The sequence below is a fragment of the Leptosomus discolor genome, chromosome 5 (genome assembly GCF_034619465.1).
Source record: "Leptosomus discolor isolate bLepDis1 chromosome 5, bLepDis1.hap2, whole genome shotgun sequence".
Classification (NCBI taxonomy): Eukaryota; Metazoa; Chordata; class Aves; order Leptosomiformes; family Leptosomidae; genus Leptosomus; species Leptosomus discolor.
In genome coordinates, this window is record NC_141395.1 from 62,273,595 (window position 1) to 62,289,401 (window position 15,807).

Sequence of the window (15,807 nt, forward strand, 5' to 3'; positions counted from 1 at the left end):
GTTTATGAAAAACTCAATTTTTTTAAAAGAAAAGGAAGATTAATTTATAAATAAATAAACGACAGATGACACTGTTTAACCAAGAATTCTAACCTTTTGGCTGAAAACCACAATGGTTTGGTTTGCAGTCATTGCCCTCTGCCACATGACTACTTTCACCTGAGATCTCAAGCCCTCAGGTTGGAAGGTCTCTAACTGGACATCTGCTACACAGCAATTCTATCACACACGTATCCCATGGAAATTTCCAAATAATGTACAGAAAATGTCAACAAAAAGCATTTTTCTATTTTAAAACATTTCAGAAAAAGAAACAAAAACATTTCCTGACTACTTTCAGCAAAAGAAACACAAATCCTCGAATATCGCCTGAAAATACAGGCCAGATATAATCAGAGGCTAGGTTAAATTTAAAGTAATCTGCCTGATCAGTTTGAGTGCTTCTATTTCAACAGGTATCTCGGTTCTTCTTTGGTGTTTTAAGCGACTGGAAAGAGGAACACAGGAAAAACTGATAGACAAAGTTGTGTTTATGTTCTTTTTGACGTGAACAAAAAAGGAAATATTGAAAATGTCTTTATAATTGTTCTCATGAGATGTACGGCCCACTTTCAGGTCTGGGGATTGCTGGGAGAAGGCTATGCACATAATAAAAGCTGTACAGAGAATCCCATCCTCAAATGAACAAAAAAACCCGAGGTTGTCTGCTTCGCACAGACTGGTCTTGAGTCTTCTTTCAGCTGCAGCAGATTGACATTGGCAATGTTCCACTGATGCCATTGACATGATTTCTGACTTGCACTGTTGTTCCAGGGCTTTCTAAAAGTGGTCTTTTTTGTATTATAATATTGTCACTGCACATGGTATTAGCTGGTATCTTTCTAGGCATGTGGAGGAAAGAACTGGCTGGGGATAGAGACCGTACTATTATCTCAGTTCTTGATGTGGTACCCCACAAATTTATGCTGACACAATGCAGTGATTGTAGAGCATATTGTCAGGAAGCACACCATCTGTTTTCTGCCTCTGCTTTTCTATAAATAACAGACTTCAGTCTCCATGGGTGCCAGGCTAGCATTTTGCAACATACCCCTCCAGCCCTCTAAAATTCCTCCTGGCCATCTGGGAATTTCCTGTACTGCCAGACAGGTTTGTCTGGACAGAGCTGAGGTCTGTCTCTTACCATTAAGAAATCCCCTCACGTTAGGGCAGAGGCATTTTGAAGTAGGTGAATCCAGAGAGTCAGTGCCAAAAATTAGACCTGGAACTTCTGCCACTCCTGGAAGCACCAGTGGCAGGAGGGGGCAAAGGGTCAGCTTCTGCTGGGTGGGCCTGAGGTTGGGAAATACCCTTTCCTGGACAGGAACTGAGCTTAGATTTTTCCTGCTGATTCACTGTGAGCAACATTGGGCCAAGCTCCACAGGAATTCATTAGCATCACACTCCGGGTGATGGTGGAGAGAATTTTTTTTTTTTCATTTTCTAATCCTCTTGAGGCTATTTAATGATAATAGTTTGAGTTTGAGGAATGTGTTGAAATCCTCCTTTGGGTCCCTGTTTCCATAGGAAATTACTATTTTTTCTAGTCATACTTTTTGGTGAAGGCTCATGCTAGCAACACCTGGAAAACGTGACAGCAATACCAGACTAAGCCTGACAGAACCAAACCTAAAATTAATATCCACTCATAGAAAAAACACCAAGCAACTCTGACTTAGGATGTGAAGCTGTCTGATAATATAAAGCTTGGATTTCATTATGAGTAGTATTCTAAAAATAATCTTGCTGCAGCTTGCTTATAGCCTTTCAGAAGGATTTTACTATGGAAGTGAAAACATGACAGCATTCAAAACTACTCTGACATAACTAACACTGAGGTGTCATCTTGAAACTTAAGAAGAACGAAAATGGGAAATTTACCCTAAAACACATTTCCTGTGTTCCAGCACGGTGACTTATAGCCCAGGGCAAAAAAAAACAAGGCTAATTCTACTGACAAAGGACCAAGGAGTTTTGATCATAATTTCAGGAGCTCTGCATGATTTTGGCAGCAAAATAATGAATCAAAATTTTGAAGTAGTCTTTAAAAATACACAAAAAGGAAAAGGATGTCACATTTGGTTCATATTTTACAAATCAAGAATTCATGTCGTACCTTCATGCCCATAACACTGCAACAAAAACATTTTCAGTCTTGCTCAATTCTGTTTCTAGAAAATACCCCAGGGGGTCAGTGGTGAAATTACTAGATGTTTCCAAGATGCGTAGGAGTGTTAAATCCTGGATCAAGGAAACTTTTTTTTTTTTTCATTTCTAGAGTTCATAACGCAGGGGTTTTTTGCAGGGAGCACTGGGAGGCATTAAGGTAGAAGGTACAACTGCTGCTTTTTTTGACTTAGTCGTTTAGCATTAAAGAAATACAATTGGTAATTCTTTATTCCTGTCTGTGTTTAATTTTATAACTCTTTTTAATGTTGGACGTCCATTGCACTTTAACAGTCAATATATACATATGTTGTATAAACACTTAAATACATAACTTATTTATTCACTTTATACATAACAATAATCAAATATTTTTATGTTTTTAAGACTCATTGGTGGTCATTACAGCATGTGTCATCATGGTTATCATGCACTGGCAAAAAAAGGTATCTAAGGTCACATGATCCCCTAGGTGAACTCAGCAAGGAATTATAATACACCTTTTTTTATGCTTTGAATTGTAACATTGTTCTCTGTAGGAAGGCTTCTATAGGAAGTCTCTGGACTTCCCATTCTCAGCCACTTATCCAAAAGTTTAAAATAGATGTGTGCTTGCTTAGAGTAACAGAGCAATTCCCCTCAGTCCTACCTCCTATCAAAGTCTACTGAAAAGTAGCTACGTGCTTGTGATAATGCTCTCCAATGGTGAAACGAAACCAGTTTATTTTATAGGGATAAAGCTTGTAAAGTGCTAGATGTTTCCTGGAAAGTTCTGAGTACCAGCAACTCAAAATGGGACTCTTGGCACTTTCGGGGTCAAGTCTTTTTAGGTCTTGCAAAATCTAAAGTTGGCAAGTTTGGGCAAATGCCTTTCTAGTATTTCTGACCTCTAGCTCATCACAGACTATCCATGGTACTTTCTTGATGCTAGTAAATTGTTTCTTCACTTAATAGTCAAGTATAGGCAGCAAACACAAACATCACTTTTGAGTTGTCATTGACATTTGTAACAGCGTTCCTGGTAAGAGTGATGTGCTGGTGACCACCTGCACTGCCACACACGGTGTTCTGGTTCTACTCAACATTTCAGCTGGAGGTTGCCTGCATTTCAGATACTTAATAACTAGCAAAATTTGGATAATTCATGGTTTCCTCATTAAAACATGCTGCTGAGCATCTTCTTCGCCTCACTCCTGTATTCTTCTTAGATTTAGAAAAAATAATTTTTCTTTTTTTTTTTTTTAATAAAAAGAAAGCAGTTTTGTTTTAAATAAAATCTTCCTCACCTACAATGAGTTTTTTCTTCAGCAGACCATAATACTACTGAAATACATAGTATTATGATCTTTGTAGGGCCACATAGCCAGCAAATAATTTACAGCTACATCGTTTCAGGGCATTTTACTGAACACAGTGCTGTACACCAGAGTAATTTTTCAGACTTTTCTGTCACTGCAGGACAAGTTATCTTATTGTGTGTGCTTTAGTGATATGTTGGTCCCTTGGGCAGAACATCAATTTATGGATTACAACAGCAACCTTCACCCTTCTTGTAAGACTTTTAATGAAAATCCTCTATCAACCTCAAATAGACAGAATCCTTGATCTGAAGCACCACCCCTACCTCCCGCCTTATATTTAGTCTTTCCAGTCTTTCTCCAGGTGCCTTACACTTTCTGTGAGATGATCCTTTCCAAGAGTCAATAGTCTGCAGTTACAAATTCATCTTCAGTTTCCTTGGGAGTTACCTGGCACATAACTATTTTATGAAATTCAAACCCATTAAAAAAGCACTTGAAAAAGCTACATATGTTCTTACTGCATTTACAGTTTACCCAACCCACAAACTCATCACAGATACTTCACATAGTTTTCCCAAGCATTACATTGTGCCTTTAGTGCAGTCTATGTAGGCATGCAATGAGGCGCAAGCATTTTGCCAGTGAGGCGAGATGCAGAAACTGAATTAATACCCTGGTTTCAGGGAAGTCAGTGGAGTGTGAACCAAAGCCAGCTTTCCGAGCAAAACTCAACTAATGAGGATCTGAAACCACTCCTTCAACAGGATACTTCTCAGTTGCAGACAGAGCCGTGTATTATATCTTCGTACAGTGACTGGCACAATGGCTCATCAAGCAGATCAAGCTACGAAAAATTATCTTTTACCAATGATTATTGAATTCACTCTGCTGTAATCATCCTTCATCTTTAATGATAACACTTTGGTACTTGGCAAACTCCTCTTGCTTTGTGTGACTCTGCAAATACAGTTGTCTTGCTTTTGCTTCCTGCACAACTCTAGTATTGTAACAGGTACAAATAATTCCTTAGCAACTGACATGAAGGCAGAAGCCATAACAGTTGAGCTGTACCATGTCATGGAGGCAAAGGATGTCAGAGGAATATACAGAAGGATATTTATTGCATCATCCAGAATTCTTGGGAAAGCCAAGAGATCAAACTGGATCATTCAAGAAAAATGTGAAGAGAAACAACCTTAATCATCACCTCTGTAGTTAGCAGGGTAAAGTGATAAAGAATTTTGCAGTCCCTATCTCCTCTGCACAAAAATAGTAACACAGAAAAACTTTCTAGTAGAGCATTGATGGCCTTTCCCATTAACAGGATAGAAGTGACGCAGTAAAGATAGGTGGCCCTTGACCATTTATCTCTACTATGGTAAGTCATATACAGAGTGAAGTATGAAGTTTTAGCCAAGGAACAAAGCGGAATAGTTCATTCAGGAAGAGATTAGGTCATCTCTTTGAGCAATTTTCCCCTCTAAGATTCTCAAAATTCCAGGCACAGCACCAAAGGCATTATGGTTTGGGGGCTGCCTGTTACTGTGTTGACTTGCTGATGTGGCCTAAAAGGCCACAGGAATTTCCTGATGAATTAAGACTGTAGAGGGTAAATATTTAACTCTGACACAAACAAATATATTTGATACTTAAATGATAATGGCAGTGATCCTAAATCCTCATTTCAGCTACTTTTATCTAGATATAAACGCTCAATTTTCAAAGACTGTAGCAGTCTTCATTGAGTCCTTTGGTGTTGGAGGAGACTTCAGAGAACCAGGTTGTATATAAAGTGGTTTTGTGAGATTTCATAAATATCAAGTCATTTCTACCCAGCGTTTCACAGAAAATATCAGGTCTTCAGGAGAACTAGTACTCTGATAGTGAGAGTGAGATAACTGTCTGAAGATCTTTGCCTTCTTGAGACACAAACACATGACTCAGAAGACAGAAGAGAAAGGCATGTAAATGACGCTATTATTCACCCTCACTGTCAGCCACACACTGAGCTGATGGGAGAAATTCAAATAAGAGATTTGTTTAATACAGTTCTCTTTCCTGCAAAAGATTTCTGCATGAGAATTAAAACTCATGGAAGATAATTATTGCTAACTATTGCTATTCAAAGCTGAATGTAAGGGAGTGAAAATCAGCACCTTAAAATAGAGCCATAGGTGGTTAAATCCAAATTGAGAATTCATTCAATACAATGCTTAGAAAAAAAATATAAAATCACTGTTTAACAACAACTACATTATTTTTTCCCAAATCTCCACTGTGCAAGACCATATTTGAAGACAAGAGATTCAGAAAGAAAAATAAACTTTTATTAGCATAGGCTGACAACTTTAAAACATTCATAAATAATGTGATCCAAAGGGCAGGCAAGTCTATCACAACCCTGAAGATAAAAGTAAAAGCATCTCTAGAGATTGTACTAGGACTGCTCCTTTGATTTTCATGGTAATTTAAAATGTGTTACGTGGATTTGGAGTTTAAAGGTCAAATATTAAAATACATCTCAAAATAGTAAATTTACACATTGAGAATAAGGGTTTTTTTTCGCCTACAGTCAAGAAGTAAGAACCCCACTTTGAAGGGTGGAGAGCCTTTGATAATGACTGAAAGTTTGTTGCTCCATTTAAAACAGCGGGCAGGAGCACTCAAATGACAGCAGCGCTTTTCTCTTTAACACCTTGTAAGTTCCCTCTGCAGGTTTAGGCTGGTGTGGATCACAGATGAGGAAACTAAAAGCCCGGCCTACTACACAATGTTATCCCTAAGTTTCGTAACATAGATAGTATCTTTCAAGAAAATCCTCTTGCACACAGAAAGCCTTTAAAGGAAGTTTAGATGTGAAAGAAGGCAGGATCAGCCTATAAACGGCATATCAGCCTGCAGCAGAAATAGTTTTTAGGTTCAACATTGATTAGCACCAATCTGGTCATCTATGCTCTAGTGTGAAAGAAGCCATGCTGCCAGAAAGAGACAAATTACCTTCTAAGGTCATCTGCTCATACTCCCAGTTTTCTCCCACAGTTCTCTAGTCTTGCCTTAATTTCCTGGCAGGGATGCTTAGTTTATCCTATCTTTAGGGTAATCTCTCCAGCCTATTTGCCTGCATGGTACAGAGGGAGAAGAAAGAATGCCAGAACCCAAATCCTCGGGCAGAACAGAGTCAGAAGGGAATTCTGCTAACTGGAACAAGTGGATTTTAGTTGTTCCCATACATTCCTACTGCAGAAGGAACGCCTGGTACATTATTTGCAACAAGACAACTAGACAAAACATGACAAATGGCAAAAATTTACTCCAACAAATAAAAAATCCCAGAAGACCTGATGAAAAATTATAACTATATAGTTATGCCAAGTCCTATTAAAGAAGCTGATGCCATGCATGCACAAAGCACAATCAGGTTTGTCTTGCAACATATGCACATGCAAGGGCAGAAACATTTCTGGGATGGAGAGTACAAAGGTCCAATAATTTTTCCAGAATATATGAAAGCTCTTGCTTCAAATACATTCTGGAAAAGACAAAAGTGAAGGCCCACTTATAATTTATTGGCAACACAATATGGGGACCCGTTCACATAGAATTAATGCACGTACAATACATAAGGTTTCATCTTGCTATCAACTTTTCTAGATTTTTGAGCCAACAGGTCAATTCCAGAAGAACAACAGATTGACAGCAGGTTAAGTAGGTATAAAACATAGAAATGGATTTAAGACACAACACTTAGAAACAGAATTCCTTGTACCTTAACAACAAACACTCCAAAAATCTAAGTGCATATATATGTGTGCATGTGCATGCATACATGTGTGCACACACGCACTAGGGTGAGGTGTCTAAGGGAAAAGAATTCTTCAGAATTCTTACACAATTAGATCAGCCACTTTTTACTCATGGATCTTCAACCCAGATTTTCTACTGGCAAGATCGTACCTGGACTTTCAGCCTATTTCTAGGACAGGAATAGTAATACGGATCATTTGACTGACTGTGTACTACCATATAACAGACCTTTAAAGTACTTTCACGAAAGACACACCTATTCCACTATAAACTAGCACAGTTCTCCAACTATTACCCTTTTCTTACAGGATTTTTTTGTTTGTTTGTTTTTGTTTGTTTGTTTGTTTGTTTCTGCTCCTAGAAGCCAGTCAAAGGAGTATAAGAAATTTCTTTCAGAATACTGATTTTCTATATGACTTCCTCTGAGGGCTTACAAAATTATCTTAATCCATTTTTTTTGGTTGGTTGGTTTGTTTTAATTCTGAAAGCAAGCCATCTTTAAAAATGTAGAACAGTGCAACTTAAGAGTATTTTTCTAGCTGACCCTATACCTGTCTTGCTTTGACTGTCTGTACCCATATGTTTGTTCAATGTCGAGCATAGCCCCACTGTTAGGTCTGGTTTAGATTATTTTGACTTGCACCAGTTTTAAATAGGGACAAATGAACTGGTGAAGTCCCTGGGTAGACGTGTTATCACAGTTTAGGAGTTACTTTGTTCTAAATTAACCCAGTTCCTAACTAAGGTAATGGAAAATGAAGCTTCATCTTTGTGCAGGAACATTAACGAGGATGTAGTGCAAACATGCAACAATTTATGGCATTTCTAAGTTGCCCTTCCAAGTGAATATTCACCACCCTGGTGTTTCATAGCACTGTCTAAAATATGCACATGTGATTACACAATAATAACCTTGTGCTAAAGCACAGCTTGTTTCATAATAAAAAGAACCCTTCCTATGAAATATGAAACTATTTCAATTGCCTTTTCCTGATCAAACTTCAAGAAAGTAAATCCTTATGCTCCTGGGAAGACTTTTACACCAGGACCGTTTACTTGAGACACTTGAGCTGCTGGTGCTAAAGATGAGGTTCACAGCACAGTTAAAACCACGATACTGGCTCTAGAAAGTCCTCATTTACTAGCTCTTCATTGTTTGCATCTTATTGCAAATACAGAGAACAGGACTGAACTAAGCTGAACTGTAAATTGAGATGAATACAAGCAGATTGTTAAGTATCTTCACCTTTCAGGATATGCTTGCAATAAATCACGCAAGTGAGCCCAGTTTTGATGACAAGTTTATTCAAAATTCCTGGTAATAATAGCTCTGAAAAACTACCCATTCCTCACTGGACTTCCTGAGAATCCATACAAGACTAAGCTACAGTCCTATTCATTTTAGATGAATACAGGTTGGAGCAGCAGCTGCCCAATGGGTTTTAGGAACACTGCAAGAATGAGGACCATTCTCACAGTTAGCAGGATATAGATATAATCTATTTACTCAACTGCAACCTGCAAAATATACATAGCATTATTGACTCATATTCATTGTATTAGTCTGCTTGCTTTTTATAAATTAGTCACTCATTTTAAAACTGATTTCCTTCCAAAGTATTTTTTAATGTCACATTGTTGTCAGATAATACTTCAAACATTGGAAGTATTATTATCAAACATAAACTGTTAATCGCACAAAATGCCTTCTACCAGAAAGACTCCAAAAGCAACACAAAAAATAACATATTAAGCCTCCCAACAGCCTTGTGAAATTGAGTAGTAGTACTATATCTGTAACAGAAAAGCACAACACGAATACTTAAAGTTTACGATTTCCTTGCAGTCACAAGGGAATTCTGTGCTACAGCCACGGACAGAAGTAACGCTTAAATCCTTTCCACTTAACTGAGGCATTTAAATCAGGAAGTGAGCTGCTCAGGATTTCCCTGAAGTCAACAAGAAGCAGGGACTTCCACAGGATGGTTCAGATAGCCGCCTCTTCCTCTGGGCTTGCTACCGTCTCTTGACACAGCACTGAGAGATTCCCCACAGCAAAGAAAAAAAGTATCTTGGGTATCTCTGGGTTTTGGCCAGAAGTTTGGGTGGGATTATGCAGGCCTAAAATACCCAGCTCTGTACTTTTCCCACATGGTCTGTCTTTTTTTGTTTTTTTCTCCAAGTCACCCAGGACTGTGAAGTAGAGATTGTTTCCAAACCACAGAAGAGAATGGGAACGATGAGTTCTCAGCACCCTCAAAATGACACACCATTTACTTTATATCAGTTTCATTTAGAAAAGCTCTCAGTGCTCCAAATGAGATCTCCCACTGGGCATGTTGGTTGGACAGTTCTGATGACTAATAAATGTAATATTTTATTGTTACCAGAAAATTCCTAATTACAGCTGTCATCACTGAAAATAAACACATTCAGGTTCTACTGCACATTATGATAAATCCTTCTGTCCAAGCATGGGAAATATTTTTTTAACTAATTTGCTACCAAATGTGGCAACATGTGAGACTGCCCTTCAGTCTAATTCTCTGATTCTTCTACTCCTTAAAAAAAAACATTGCCAAATAGGTTGTCCCCAAATAATGTAAAGCCTTCAGGCATTTCCACATTTGAAGTCTTGCCTCTTTCTTGTGGGTACCTTAAAATATCCCAAGGACCTCAGCAATTTGATTACTAAAGCTTTGAAATTCAGCCATATTATTGGCCAAGTGTTTTTTTGGAGGCAAATAAGAAATTTTGGGTTTACACTCAAACATAAATTTTCTTACAACCAGTTTGTTTCCATTAACTTATTTTTGCTTCTTAAATTTGGCTTTTATATATACTTGCCCACTGAGCAGTAAATACTATAGAAGTAACCTCAGTAATTTGAATCGCACTATTTGTTTCACAGCTTGTTTGTGGGAACTGCACTTTAAATTTCACTAGGATGAGGCTCTGCTTTGAATATGAGAATTCATTGAAATGAAAAACGAGCACCTAGAATAGCAAACAGCCCCTGGGTCTAGACGAGAAATCCAGGTTCAAGCTGGATGCCAAATAGGATGCTATTGGCCAGGTTTGGATGAAGCTTTCTCACTGTTTCTCTTTAGTCCTGATCTACCCTGAAAAATTAAAGATTCAGTGGAAAGCCATTCCTTACACAGCCCTGTTAGTAATGGTCATACAAGCAGAATGGCAGATTCCAAATCTGATGGCCTGCTTTTATTTGTAAAAATTAACGAGTTCATCATGGATCTCCTGGTGGCAGTTATCCAAACACTATGTGGACTTTGAGGTCACATGATACATTACAAAATGCCTAGTGAGACATAACCATAAAGAAAATGGAATTCTTACTCTTTCTTGTAATAGTTCAACCAGTGAAAATTGGTTTCTTAACACGACAAAATTTTATACACACTATGGCCACCTCCATCCTTATATTAATATAAATTTGCCTCATAGGATATTATGACAGCTCTTTAGATCTGTCCTTTTCAGGGCAGGCTCTGTCACACTTTCACACAGCTTCATAGCAAGAGTGACATGTAAGGAATTTTCCCATCTTGAGCAAACCATATAAAATCCAAGGCAAAATCCAGCCACTCCACACATGTAAGTATACTACTACTATTTCATTGCAGTGCTAGACCCTGCTGGTAAAGACAGCAGAAACAGGCAGACTTTCAATGGAGTCACAGCACACAGTGACAGACATCAGTCATTCCAAAAGCCAGTTTCTTCTATAAAGTGACTGGTCCCCCTCAAAACCTAGATTCCTTACATGTTTAAATCCCAAGTGAGCACTTAGGATGTTACTTCTGCAAAACAAGGAAATCAACAGACAGCACAGAGAATGCCATAGCCAAATAATTTATCAAAACCATGGTAAGAATAAACTTTAAAGTAGACTATCAAATGGCTACAGATACCCCAGAAAAATCACCCATAATTTCTTTCTTTAATGACTGAATCCACTTAAAAATTTTACATTTCTTCTGTTATATCTGGTGACAGCACAGGCACGTTGAAGGGAAAGGGAAGTGAGTTGAAGCTTCTTTGTTTGGTTTAAGTGTAGTGCCATCAATATTTGCAGAAAAAGGGAAAAAATATAATCTAATTTTGCATACTGGCTGACCAGAATGATTGGCTCACTTTCAACTCAAACTTGTATGTCTCTGTTAGCTTCTTATAGTATACTATTATTAAGCATTCATTTTAAACTTTTATGGTATTCTGCTTAGCTAATGATGAGAAAAAAAGAAAGAGTGGATCATGTAAAACTCAGTTATTACTGTAATAGCAATTATTACTACTATTTGGACTGAGGGACAAGTATATGAAACACTCATCTATATAGCTATCCTGAATGTATACTGAGTGCATCGATACAGCAAGTTTAGCAAGCTCACTAACAGAACGTTCCCAAGCAAGACATGATGATAACATTTCATGTAACTCCTCTTTGGCAATACTTAGACACTGCAATTAAATACCAAACAGTATCACGTGTGCCAGTCATTTACTGCAAGAAAGAAAATGTGATGAACTGTTTGTTTTGAATTATTAGTATAAACATATTGCAGAAATGAAACCCAAGCTTAAACAATGGGGAAAGTTATCCGGTATTAAAATAAACAGTTCTAGGAAAATCTCTAAAAATGTTTACCAAGTCATCTTCTTCCGAGTAGTTTCTGCACAGAGCGTTTTGCCGTGTCCCTGGTGTGCCAACCAATCCCAGTTATGCTGACTATAGATATGCAAAAGTGAATGGACAAGGCTGGGACTTAACTGCCTGTAATTGGCTCCCAAAGCAAGCAGATTTTTATCTACAATCAAGCTTGTAGGTCATCAAAGAAGCACTTTTGATTTTAAGCATTAAAAATTTGTCTTTTAAAAAAAAGTACCTGTTTTGCTTCTAGAAATCAGCTAGTTTAGATATGAAAGAAAAACATTTTTAGATTAAAATACTACAGAGTTAAGCAAACCACGATTCTTACAAACTTTCTTAATTAATTCAATATTGCAAGCTGGCATTTGTGCTCAGAAAATAATTCACCCTGCCAAATATCACCTATGTGCAATTTTAATGAAAGTGATATATATCACCTGAAACAATAAATGTATTTCCTTTATGTAAGTCAGAATATCTCTCAATTTCTTAAACTTTACTTCTTATTATAACTATTCACTTCCAGTCATAGACATACGGTTAATTATTCTTTACTTTGTCACAGCAGGTGCATTGTAAAATGCTGTTTAGCGTAGCAGCAGTTATATCAGATATTAAAAATCTAAGGGGAAAAATGAATGCAGAGTATAAAAATGAGATGCAAGACATCTACATAATATATTCATTACACTTAAGCATTTTGCTTGTTTTGAAAGGAAATGAGTTATGGCTGAGATGCTTTGTATTGGCAACAACAACAAAGCAAATTCAGCATTCAAAGATGCTATAATGGAGCTGTATCAGCCTCATTTGTTCAGAGCGAGCCATACTCCATCACACAGAGAAATGGGTCCTTTCATTCTGGGGAAAACTGACACATGGGGATACGTGCACAATCCCAGTTTTCTGTAAACCCCTGGGAGCAGAAGGGTTGGGGGCTGGGAAGGAGAACAGGAGGGGGATGGTTCTGCCCATAGCCAGTTTTACAATCACTGCAGAAGAAAACAGTCCTCAAGTATAATCCCTTTTCATGGGCTTCCTACCTGTTTAATCACTTCCCTCCAAAGTGTGAAAGGACTAACCCTAACTTAAGACATTCACACTCCAGAGACTCATATTTCTTTACGTTCAGTCACAGTGAAATAGTGATCTTAGTTCAGTCTCTAGTGGACAAACACAGAATAAGTAGTCATATAAGCATGATTCAGCAGGCAATTTGCTCAAGTAAAATCATGTGTGCAGAAATACAGATAACAGCTTTCCTCTTTTTAGAGCTTGCCTCAGCCTCCCAAGGTACAGTAAAATAATTTCTTAAGAAATGCTTTCCCCTACAAAAGACATCCCCTCATTTCCAGCCGTATATTACCCAAAGCAGACCAAGATACTAGAAAGTAGTCTAAAAAAATAAATGCTTGGTTATATTTTGTTTTATAGTCACATGTTTAGTGGACAGAGTTTTTTCTCTCTTGCTAGAGCCAGATATGCAAAGAGCACAATTAATTTACCAAGAGATCAGCAAAACTTCTCTAAAGATTTTAGTAGGGTTAGGGGAGTAGGGACGGCTGTGTATGCTTTTTTAACATATTTCTGTCTTGTATGCTGTCTGGATGAAATAAAACTTGTAAATGAGATAGGTAACAGTAACTGCTAATACGAAGTTTTAGCCCACCTAGTATTCACTAGATTTTTATTGATGTTCATTCTTAGTATGAGCTTGTGTTAGAGTCAAATCATGTATCTCTCAAATGGGTACATACAGCAGTTTTCTTGTGCCATCTTACATGACTCGATGCATCAGTCTATTGCTCAATTTTCTAAGTTTTGCCAGGTCAAAATGCCAGTGTGAGAACGGGAATATTATAAATAACTATACACAAAGACAGTTTGCTATTTGTTTTTACTGGTCAGCTATCCCAAGGCGATTTCATTGCCAAGGCATAGACAAGATCCTGCAAGGTATGCAATTTTACACAAGTGAGTAATCTTGTTAAGGTGAATGGGGCTGCTCATATGAGTGAAATTATTCACATATTTTAGTCTTTTCAGGCCCAAACTTCAGCTCGTACATAAAATACTGAAAAGTTCATTAGAAGTTTGGAGCTATTGCACAAATTCTTAAAAATAATTACTTCTGCTAAGTTACTGCAACACCTTCAAACCCATTTTTCCCCTTCCTATGAAAGAATGCACATATACACGCACAAATTAAAACAGGCTGTTTCAAGTCCAGTGTAATCTACATAGTTAAAAAGCTCTACTGTGGTGTTTTAGGAGTGTGAATGCCTTTACACTTTCTTCTTTCTTTCCAGTAATTAGCTGGGTAGAATAGTATTACAGGATCTGTTTATGGAGGACCAATGACATTCTCAACCCAGTACCTTTAAATGCTGATTTTTTTAAATGCTCCCTTTTGCTGTCAGAGTAGCAGGTATCCTGCATGGCATCTGATCTGAAGCTGTGAACTGTAAGTAGAGTTTATAGGAATACTTAGTAACTTCTGTCATTAGAGTCTCTGGAGGATTTTTATGTTCTCTGACTCACAAACTTCCAGTCTCTTGAGATAAATCTTTAAGAAGCTGCATCTTTCAGTAACGTGAAGAAAATTCTGCTCCCAATGTCTCTAAGAAGGGTGCGCTCTGGCTGAAACATTTCTTCCCTACACAGCCACAAACTAGATCAAACCTTATTACCTCAGTTCTCATAGAAGCTAATGAGAACTTTGAACAGCATAAGGATCACCAAAAAAATCCATTTAGTGAGGAATGAAAAAAAGAAACACTTACTTTTTGCAGCCACTGAGTGTAATTTTCCATCACATGTTCCAGATGTTGCAGTTTCTGGGAAGAGAAATCCTGTTCCACGTGAGGAGCATCTCTCTGAAGAGCATTTGTGCTGTACTGGTCTGTCGTGCTTTCACGACAGTTCCCGTCCTGTTCTGGCAGAATGAAAGTATAGGTGCACTGCCCATGCTGAATCCGGTTGAATCTTCTCCCACTGGCTTCTGGACCCCGACGCTGGTTACTACAGCCTATATGAGCGAGCATCGCTGCCAGGAAAGCAAAGGAAAGGAAAACTGACATGTTACTATTACTTTCCTTTCCTACTTTAAGAAAAACTTTTTCTTTCTCTTTCTTTAAATTTGTTCTTATTTTCCCTTAAAGTCTTTGGAAAAGGGACTGGAGAAGCGCACTTTAGTAATCAAGCTTGGATAAACTTATTTTTTTAATTTCACTATGAGGATAGCTTCCTTAGTTAAAAATGGGAATATTTATTGCATAGTAGTTAAGATTTATTGTTTCCTCTCTGTTAGAGTCCAGCATGTAGCCTGCTTTAGTCAGCTGCATATGCATATCCCAGTCTCTTTCCCCTACACTATCTGCTGCAGAACTGCTATTTTCTCTCAGACTTCAGTGAGTTTTATTAAGGTTGCACTTTCAAGCCAAGCTGGAAGCAAGCAGCCTTTCACAAGATGACTTGACAGGAATGCGTGTATGAGCGCGCCCCTATGCTGAGGATGGCTGATGGCTCGGTACAGAGGGATCATCTTACAAACTGGCTGGATGCATGACCTCAATCATGCATGGCTTTCCAGCCCCTATTGCATACAACCGCTAAGGGCTTTTGATGAATTCACAGAAGTTTAATAAGTAAGGCAGTCCACCTTAATACACTTCATATGTTCACACTGACCTATTAAAATGTAGATAAAGTGTAGAAGTTTGTTGTAATCCCTCTGTAAATATACAAAGCAGAGAAATTAAAAATACTTTCAGTTCTGCGCTGCTCAGTATCTATTAAAGAATTCTAAGTCAGGCGAATGACACT

The 15,807-nt window shown here is 37.8% G+C and overlaps 1 protein-coding gene across 1 annotated transcript in view; it reads right to left on the reverse strand.

The window, feature by feature from the left end:
- ANGPT1 (angiopoietin 1) overlaps positions 1-15,062 on the reverse strand; it is a 161,914-nt gene extending 146,852 nt beyond the window's left edge. Inside the window, exon 1 of the mRNA XM_086465234.1 lies at positions 14,766-15,062. Within this exon, the coding sequence (XP_086321360.1) occupies positions 14,766-15,062 (297 nt within the window). The remainder of the gene's footprint in view (positions 1-14,765) is intronic.
- Between the last annotated feature and the right edge of the window lie 745 nt (positions 15,063-15,807).